General features: G+C 35.9%; 1 protein-coding gene across 2 annotated transcripts in view; it reads left to right on the top strand.

Moving 5' to 3' along the window:
- The window catches only part of LOC117115774, a 19,687-nt gene extending 10,213 nt beyond the window's left edge, over positions 1-9,474 (top strand). The window contains exons 2-5 of one of the 2 annotated variants that reach the window (XM_033259705.1): positions 4,780-4,910; positions 6,158-6,219; positions 7,219-7,338; positions 9,105-9,474. In XM_033259705.1, the coding sequence (XP_033115596.1) occupies positions 6,165-6,219; positions 7,219-7,338; positions 9,105-9,376 (447 nt within the window). In that variant the 5' untranslated portion in view covers positions 4,780-4,910; positions 6,158-6,164 and the 3' untranslated portion in view covers positions 9,377-9,474. Of the gene's footprint in view, positions 1-4,779; positions 4,911-6,145; positions 6,220-7,218; positions 7,339-9,104 lie in introns of those variants that run through there. The other variant, XM_033259704.1, reaches the window with a different exon arrangement.
- Positions 9,475-10,509: the final 1,035 nt, after the last annotated feature.

The raw sequence follows: 10,509 nt of genomic DNA, 5'->3' as shown, positions 1-10,509 counted from the left end.
TTTAGTCGAGGTTCACGTCATTTAGTCGTAGTGCTAGTCGAAGTTCGTTTTAAGAATACGAAATGACGTAATTTTAAAGTTTTAGCTCGAACTACGACTAAAGTTCGTTTTAAGAATACCGGGGTAAAGATCAAAGGACTGTACGCACGCGCTATGTTCGAGAGCGGAGATGTGCGTCCTTTTGTTGAATTACCTTGATCTAAATTTGATTTAAATGTATTACATATTAAGGCACATTGTAGTCGATCTATAGCATAGTTACCAACTGTCTCGCATTTCAAAATGATTTTGGATGAAACACACATTGCAGAAACACATGCGTGACTCATAATTTGTCACGCATTTAGCACAAATCTATGCGTGATAACGAATTATCACGAATTCAGGCTACAAGAGTACCAGTACCAGTAATTGAGTCATTAGAGAGTACTTGATATTTATGTGAATATTTGTTTCACTGACGCGTTACTAACAATTTATCAGTGAAATGTTTAGGTCAACATAGTTCTGGTGCTCAATTACATTGAAACTACAAATAGTTTTGCTTATGTCACCGTTATTGTCAAGACACACTCCCTGAAATCGTTTTAAAACAGCTTTAATGCTCAGATCGTTGGAGCGCCTGGGGCCATGCCCCCTCGACCCCAGCTGGGGTATACAACCTAACTCTAGAGTACTTCGAAGAAGTCTCTGGCACAACGCTTGCTTGAAATTGGAGGTGCCATCGGACCCGAATGATCATCGATTTCTACATAAAGAACACTGCAGCACCTAGGTCTATACAATTCAAGTGGGCAATAATAAATTAATTAAAGTACAGTATTTAATTTATATTCAAAATTGATTCCAAAGAGATAGAACCTCCACTAGCAGGCCCGTAGCCAGGTCATTTCAAGGGGGGGGGGGGTTCTCTGGGCGTGGGGTCCAAGTGCCTGCCTAAGGGCCACGGTGGGGTCGGGGGCGAAACCCCCGAAGCCAGGGGCCCCCGAAGCCAGAGCAGTTTTTGTGTTTAATGGGTCTATATAATGTTATAAAAGCAGTTATGTTTTGAAAAAGATCTATGTAATAAAAAGGTGGTAATATAATAAAATTAGAAAATATTTCGTGAGTTGATTCCCGTACGATTATAAATCGTAACGGTACTGCATCGTGAGTGGATTTCCCGTACAATTAAACATCGTAACGGTACTGGGTTTGGTCTACAGGAGTTCGTGCTTCGAACCTAAATAGCAACTCCCTGGTTTATATTTAAATATTTAAAATTGTTTATAAATTTATTTAAAATACTATATGAATTAATGTAATCATTAAAGTTTATGGTAATAATTAATGTTTAAATAAAGCAAAAGATTGAAACACGTTAAATACAGACACAAAGTATACATACAGTGGACTGTAGACCTATTTCTAGATTACAGAAAATATGTAAATCTGTATTAAAATGATATAAATTTATATATATATATATCTGTCTCTTATACACATCTTCATTTTGTCATTATTGCATCACGTTTTTGTGAAAATAACCCACCTTAAAGGACTATCTGTCGTTTTCTTCTTTGCCACAGTGAACGAAAAAAAGTCTTTATCACTAAAAATTAACAAACACTCGTTTTGACACACTCCGTTCTGTTGTGTGTCTGCTGTTGAAAACAGCCTTCCTAATTTTGTGACTGGCTATGATGACTGAGAGATGGACCATGTTGACTTAATAATATTTTGTTTGGGATGGAAAAAAGGAGAGTCAATTTCCCAAAAATGCTCCATCAGCAAATAGGTTAGTGTGCGCTGTGGACAGTATGGCTATGGAATTTACTAACCACACAGTCCACAATCAGGTGATTAAGTCGCAAAACTTCAGCTGCATTTGGTGGATTAAGTCGCAAAACTTTAGCTTCGTTTTTGTGGCGTAATTTTACTCTAGGTAGACGGCGATCGGTTTCGTTACCGGTTGGTACATTTCTTACAAACATTCAGGCAAAGGCCAGTCAATTAAAGTTGAGACGGGAGCCGGGTTTTTATCGATGTTTGCCATCCTTATATGTGAGCCATCGTAAATTCATGAATGAAGGTTTGTATCGCAGGCTAGAATTTAAAAACGGGTGACCAAATAATGAATTAGATGCTAAATTTTGAATTAATGCTGGGTAAGTTAAAAACAGATATTCCGTCCAAATGGGTCTCATTCAAAAATTCGAGGGGGTTCGCTAGAAAAGGGGGGTTCGCCCGAACCATAAAACCCCCCCTGGCTACGGGCCTGACTAGGATGAACATATGCAAACACACACAATATATGGTACAAACTTGCATTGAACTGTCTTCATAAAACTTAATCTAAGATAAACTTCATATAAAATAATAATATTTCATCCGAACATAAATTATTAAATTATTAAATGTAACTGTTATCTTTTAAATAAACTCTCTTACGTCCAATCGGCTAAAGGGGTATAACAGGCCTAGATTAAGCGTTTAGTGCAAGTACAAACAAAGGTACATGATTAGAATGAAATATAAAATTTAAGCAAACAAAAACAACATATCCAAAACAAGTCTACGTTATATTAGGCCTATATTGAAAAAAAAATGTAAACTTTTTAAAAATTCGGCCAAATATACTTTGGCCCTGACTTTTCAAAAGTTATGGCCAGGCAAATTTTTATACGGCCAGATTGAGGAATCTGGCCGTCAAAAAGGCCAAATGGCAACCCTGCTCTTTGCGCCACTAGAAGTAAATGTTTGCTGCCATCGACGGTCGATCATGATCGCATCATGCATTTTCACATAGGGGCCTAATGATAAACATTCAGCTAGCGAATACGTTAATAAATAATAAAATATATATATTCGTGATTAAACATCTCTTATATTATTTTTATTTCTTTTCATATCATTTATTATTTCCAGGCAATATAAAATACAGATTAACAAAGACACAAACCGGAAGATAAACTAAAGTAAACTGAATTACTATTGTCAGGCTCTCCTTACAAAAACACAACAACAAACGTACCGTATATACTTTCACTGAATATTGAATAATAAAGCAGAAACACTTTGACTTGAATTGGCTTTGAATTGAATCACGTCTTCTTAAACTACAATTTACTGCTTACTGTTGAGATTTTTTGTTGTAATGACTTTATGAATATCATTAGAAAAAACGTTATCGAGAAATCTGTCTCTTATACACATCTAGATGTGTATAAGAGACAGAATATACATTGGCCGTGACTTTTCAAAAGTTATGGCCAGGCAAATTTTTATACGGCCAGATTGAGGAATCTGGCCGTCAAAAAGGCCAAATGGCAACCCTGCTCTTTGCGCCACTAGAAGTAAATGTTTGCTGCCATCGACGGTCGATCATGATCGCATCATGCATTTTCACATAGGGGCCTAATGATAAACATTCAGCTAGCGAATACGTTAATAAATAATAAAATATATATATTCGTGATTAAACATCTCTTATATTATTTTTATTTCTTTTATCCATCTGTACAAAACCAACTGAAAATCAACCCTCGCGGTTAGGCCCAGTCTAGGCTAGGCCTTAGTACTACCGACTGTAGCCTGCCTAGGCCACAAGCCCCTGGCAGGCGCCTACTGTACTCCTCTTACTACTAAGGGCTAAGCCTAAGGTGAAGGTAGGCTAGGCTAGCTATTCTGGGCTAAAGATTGCCCATTGAGCTGTAAGCCTATATTAAACCTGGTTAAAATGTAGGTCTAGATCCGGAGGTTAGATAGGGGTATAAATTTAGAATATTAATGTGAGGTCTCACTACAAAATGAGTCGCATTGTTTAATAGAAAATCAAAAAATTAGTTTATATTACATTTTGGTAGATCACATTATAAGCTTTAATTTGGTTTTTGAATGGCTTCCCTACGATATAGATCCAGAGATGTGAGCATTTAAAGTTTAGGTGTATGAGAACGAGGTTTTGAGAAAATCGGCCTCAAAGATAAACTATAACTTGTACAAATATAGGACTAGAGTTACAGAATATGCGAAGAGAACACTGTTTTAGTAAGAAAATTCACTTAAAAAGTACACAATCATAAAATATATGTACCAAAATTTTGTAAAAATGTTGCCTTTGACCTATTTTGGTGAATATCTCAATGTGATTTCACCAACAATGTGTCTCATTTCATGTTGAGACCTCATAAATGTCTGGTTTACTTGTTTCCCTTAACTACTACGGGACCGAGGCAAAGCACTCGGTGCTTAAAAGCCCTTCTTGTAAATAAAGTCACTATTAGCGTATGGAGCAAACTTCAGTGGATGGTTGGACCATTGAGCCTTGATTTGGAAGTATTAATAGTTGAACATGATACTGCTTCACTAAGAAGTGCATTCCAAAGCAAGACCACCCTTCTAGAAAACGTATTCCCCCTAAAATTAATCCTGGAACAACTAAATTTCATCTTGTATTCATGACCCCTTGTTTGTGAGTCCCAGTCAAATTCAAAAAAACACCTCATTTGAAATTGAGTCAAAACCCTTAATTATTTTAAACACTTGGATCTTATGTCTAGTGTATACTATCGAGGCTAGGCCTAGGCCCTAGGCAATTATTATTATTATAATACTATTAGTACTGGCCTATATAGGGCCCTTGGCTGATTTCGATTACAAATCAACCATTTTTTCTCAGAATCAAATACCATCAATTGATGCTTTTAGCATGATGTTCCTCTGCAACATATAGTGTATCAAAAGCTTATATTTTACCAATTATTAATTTATTATGTCTGTTTTTTTTTTTCAATTAAGATGTGATGTCAATGCAGATCCAGCTCCATTGTCTAAGTATGTGGTAGCATTTGCTAAGAAAGACAAAACCAGAGGAACACCTTAGAAAACTACTGTATGCACTGATCAACTGGAAGTGTTTTTACCAACAAGTAAGTAAATCCTACATTCTTCCAGATGAAACACAAGTACAGCAGCTGGTAGAATTCAACAGTGGTGGAGATGCTTGCCTCCTGATCCCAGGATTGTGAGTTTTTACGACTGAAAACAACTCCACTTCCTAAGCCTCGTAAAGAGGCTTAGTTTATAAAGCATTATTCTCATCCTGTAAGTGGGGAGTGTACTTGCTGTTGGATGTGAGGGAATTCAGTTTATAATATTAACATACACCGCAGATACTCTGTTACCCTATATTGCTATATTGACAATTTAATTTAATTTATTATTATATATATATATATATATATATATATATATATTATAAATTGGTTTGGCTCTGTTTTTTATTATTATTATTATTATTATTATTATTATTATTATTGAATACATCAGTGGTTGAGATGCTTGCCTCCTGATCCCAGGATTGTGAGTTCAATTCCTGTAACAGCAGGAATTTTACTCATGACTGAAAACAACTCCACTTCCTAAAGCCTCGTAAAGAGGCTTAGTTTATAAAGCATTATTCTCATCCTGTAAGTGGGGAGTGTACTTGCTGTTGGATGTGAGGGAAATTTAAAAAAAAAAGGGTAACTGAGCTGCCTTCAATAAAAAAGTGGCTGGAGGCCCATGTCTAAGAAGAAAATATATTTCATACCCCAAGCAAAGAAATACAAGCAACATATTAAGTGCAAACTTTTTCTTGATTTCTTTCTTTTGTGAACATTTGTATTTTATATGAAATTAAATAATTATGCAAGAAATTAAATGCAAAATGTCAATGATACATAATTATTTATATTTATTTGTTAAGCATATTAGATATAGTAGCAGTTAGTAGGTTAAAAGAGAGAGTGAACCACTTGACACCTCGTTACAGTTGCACACCTTTACTAGGGAGCTTTTGATTGCACATTTACGGTAGGGTGTAACAGTGTCACAAAGAAATCATATGCACATCTGAACACATTAAGTTGGTGTCGACTATAGGATGCAGAATGGCCCATAACTATCTCGTACAGATGATGATGTTGCACAAAATCTAAAGCTCTTATATTGAAGCTTGGCTTCAAAAGATTCTATTAAAATAGATGAAGTTCAGCATTATATAGTTGGAGGACTCTCTGGGTTAAAACCTTTGGAGACAGACCATGCTTTTATTGATATAAACCATTTGTTTTACTTGTCCATATATGTATGCATGTGTTTGTTCATGTTTATTTATGACCTTGTTCCTTCTTAGGTTATTGATGAAGACGATCAAGACTACCAGAGGTCCAGAAGAACCCAGAGCACAAGTGCAAGGTAATGTTAAATCATCAAATATCATTTTAATATAATTAAACTTTATTTAACCACAAGCCTTGTTCACTTCAGTTGAGCCTTTGAGCAAGGCTGTGAATTGGAATAGAGCTGAATAATTGCTGATTATCATGCTTGCCTTCCAATACCAGGGTTCTGTTCAAACCTTATCACAGCATTTTATATTTCTTTCTGCTAAAAACTTCCATTGCTCTCTTGAATAATTAATAAGCATCTTTCTTCCTGTAATTGAAAGTAGGAATCATAAACAAAAAAAATTATTAATAATTAACACCTGCCTACTGTAGTTAAAAACTTTAAGTCTTACATTTCAACAATAGTTTTAATTTAGAATATTAATTAAGATAATGTTTATTTTGTTTGGTTCTTTTGTTCATAACTATTCATACCTGGTCTTATCAATAAATCCTAAACTATTGAATGTAGAAATCATAAACAAAACAATCATAAAAGTAGCAACTACTTTCAATTTGATTAGAATTATTAATAAATTACAACTTACCTATTGTAGACAGACTTCCAAATCTTACAATTCTGCAGTAGTTTTAATAAAGAATATTAATTAAGATTATATTTGTTTTAAGGTTTTCTTGTTGTCATAACCATGCATGCATGTACTTTTCCCATAAATCCTAAACTATTGAATGTAGAAATCATAAACAAAACAATCATAAAAGTAGCAACTACTTTCAATTCGATAAGAATTATTGATAAATTACAACTTACCTATTGTAGTTACAGACTTCCAAATCTTACAATTCTGCATTAGTTTTAATTTAGAATATTAATTAAGATTATATTTGTTTTAAGGTTTTCTTGTTGTCATGACGATGCATGCTTGTACTTTTCCCCTAAAAATAAGATGTAGCATATAATTGAAAGTTTTATTTGAACACACCTAATTTTTTTTAAAATAAATAATTCTGAATAGAAGTACGTTGTGATTAATATTTGAAATTCAATATTGTGATTCTACAATAGAGATGATCGTAGAAGAGCTAACACTCAAGATGCGGACAGAGGGGGGAGGCAAAGAGATGATAGAAGATCTTCTAGTCGAAGGGGTGGATAAAGGCACTGAACGTTGGAATACGTCAAAAGGTAATGCTAACATTTTGCAATGCGTCAGCATTATGCCACTGGACCACCAATTGTAATCAAGAAATTGTATGCTTAACTAATAATGATGTGAGTCTTATGAAGCATTTAACACAAAAGAAATGCTTCTAGGCACTTTACACAAAAAGAACACAGGAAATGGAATGTTCACATCAGTTACTCTGGTCTCAGTTATTCTGTTGTAGAGTTATATTTATACTTTGCAGTGAGTGCATTGAGACACAGACAAATACCTTAAGAAATCAACATATCCATGTGCTATACTGTAGGAAAATGTCAAACTTGAAGGGACACTGACGGCAAATGTTAACACAGGGCATTCACTGGGCATTATTGACAAGGTATTACTCACAGAGCATACTCACATAGTAATATCTGTCCAGCTTATCAAATTCTATTTGATAAAAAACTGTTGTATGCCCATATATAGTCATTATGTACCTATACAGTACATGGTCAGAATATGATGTCACCATTTATTTAGACATAGTCTAACAAACTAACAATAGTCACACTATTGTTAGAATGTACCACTGAAAGTTGTCATTGCAAAGCATTTTGGTGTGAGTTCACACTCGCTATACTGAAGGATTACTAGCGGTAAAGCTTAGCCTTACCAGTCAACCATGCCACAATAAGAGTCGGTGGCTGATTAGTAAGGTTAGGCACTACTAGCTACAGATTTAACATTGGCGCTAATTTGAGCCACTCCTCGCCCATGGTTTATCTATTAGAACTAAGTCTTCTCAGGTAAGAACTTGAAATGAAGGTCCAGTGTACACATCTAGCTTGTGTCCACTTTAAAAGATTTATTGCATCTTTCGGAGGAGTAGGGGGTTACCCCGATCCTAAGGATGTGGTGATAAATAATGTGAACATGTACAACTACTATAAATGCCTCTTTACTGCGACTAGGTAGTCATGGACCACACCCATACTAATTCAGCACAAGGATGCTGGGAGTTATAGGTTATCCTCCACCTTCCTACATACTTTACTACTGACCACACCCATACTAATTCAGCACAAGGATGCTGGGAGTTATAGGTTATTCTCCACCTTCCTACATACTTTACTACTGACCACGCCCATACTAATTCAGGACAAGGATGCTGGGAGTTATAGGTTATCCTCCACCTTCCTACATACTTTACTACTGACCACACCCATACTAATTCAGGACAAGGATGCTGGGAGTTATAGGTTATTCTCCACCTTCCTACATATTTTACTACTGACCACGCCCATACTAATTCAGGACAAGGATGCTGGGAGTTATAGGTTATCCTCCACCTTCCTACATACTTTACTACTGACCACACCCATACTAATTCAGCACAAGGATGCTGGGAGTTATAGGTTATTCTCCACCTTCCTACATACTTTACTACTGACCACACCCATACTAATTCAGCACAAGGATGCTGGGAGTTATAGGTTATTCTCCACCTTCCTACATACTTTACTACTGACCACACCCATGCTAATTCAGCACAAGGATGCTGGGAGTTATAGGTTATCCTCCACCTTCCTACATACTTTACTACTGACCACACCCATACTAATTCAGCACAAGGATGCTGGGAGTTATAGGTTATTCTCCACCTTCCTACATACTTTACTACTGAGCAGAACCATGCCCATTTAGAGGGCAGCCATTTTACTAAAAGTGCGTTGAATTTCATCTAATAGGCGGTTTACATGTAGTATAGTGGCAGCATTTAACAATTGAATTAAATATTTTTCAGGAAGAGGTCAACACGATTACAGGAACAAAGACCAATCGGCAAACAACCAGCACATGGACCATCTCAGTAACATGGCAAATGGCATCAGCACACGTCTGGGAAGCAAATCCGGTAACAGACCACAAAGTAGAGGAGGCTTTCGTGGAAGAGGACGCAACAGCTGGGAGCACAACGAGGAAACAATAGAAGCAATTATGATCATCCAGTGCCTCAAAAAACCAGACCTTATATATGGGCTGGTGCAAACTTGCAATATTCTTATACGCATCTAACTTGTAACTCTTAAACTGTTGTTATTTTGTAGCCTTTGACCTGAAGCAAGGGATTACCAACGATCTGTCCGGCCATCTTTTGGGCGGCCAACAATTATTTATGACGGCCACTTTTGCTGTGGTGGCTTGGACGGCTTGGTCTATTCTGGTCTACCTTTAGCAAATTCTTTATATGCCTACTGTACGTGTATAAAATGTTGCAATAAACTAAAGCCAAATTATATTTACATTTGATAAAACAATATTTATTAAATGAATTTGCGTTGATTTCATACCAACATTTGGTGGGAATTCCCAAAAATGTAATGATAAACCATTGTCTACCGGGTAAAAATTTCACTTACAACACACGTATTATTCATGTTTAAAACATATTTATTCCCTGCTAGAATATGGACGGTTCTAAGTCGCCTACAACACTGTACTTCATGCACGTGGCTCTTACTCCAGTAATGCATAGTTGGGTTTGGAATTTACACTAGACTAGGGCGAGATGGAGATCCATCTGCATAGTCTAGAAAAGTAATCTGAGTAAACAATCGTAGCCGTGCGCAGCTATAGGTAGGCCAGCCTAGGCAAACTAAATTTTATACTTCCAAGGCCTAGGAATTAATGTACCATTAAGATTACGATCCTTGGAGAACTGATAAAAATAATATTGATGCATCTGGTCATGGCGTACAATTGTAAAATATGATCAAACATGCCTAGGGCCATGCTACATACTGACTCTGTTTTCTTTATTGATTTTATTCTTTTTATCTTGATTAATTTTGTTAATTATATTAGATACTGACACTAATTTCTACTTCTCAAATTTACTGTCTAGTCAGAGCACATCACTTAGTGCAGATGATGTTTTCACAAAGGCTGTTGAAATAGGCCGATTTTGCCATTGACACATGTGCAGATATTATGTAAAAAATACCAAGGGACAGACTTAAAAGTTGTTATCCAGGACCCTGGGATTAGAAGGCAAGCATCTTAACCACCAAGTTATTCAACTCTACTCCAGATTTTTATGTATGCATTCAATTATCTATATTGTAATTATAAGCATTTGTATATAGTCAATAGCTGGGAGGAAAACTGCTATATAAAAGTTTAAATGTAGCTGCCAGACTCATTGCTCT

The sequence above is a fragment of the Anneissia japonica genome, unplaced genomic scaffold (genome assembly GCF_011630105.1).
Source record: "Anneissia japonica isolate Jap-2015-1 unplaced genomic scaffold, ASM1163010v1 scaffold1455_len155807_cov116, whole genome shotgun sequence".
Lineage (NCBI taxonomy): Eukaryota > Metazoa > Echinodermata > Crinoidea > Comatulida > Comatulidae > Anneissia > Anneissia japonica.
Note: the sequence above shows the minus strand (reverse complement) of the source record. Positions and strands in the feature narration are given on the sequence as shown.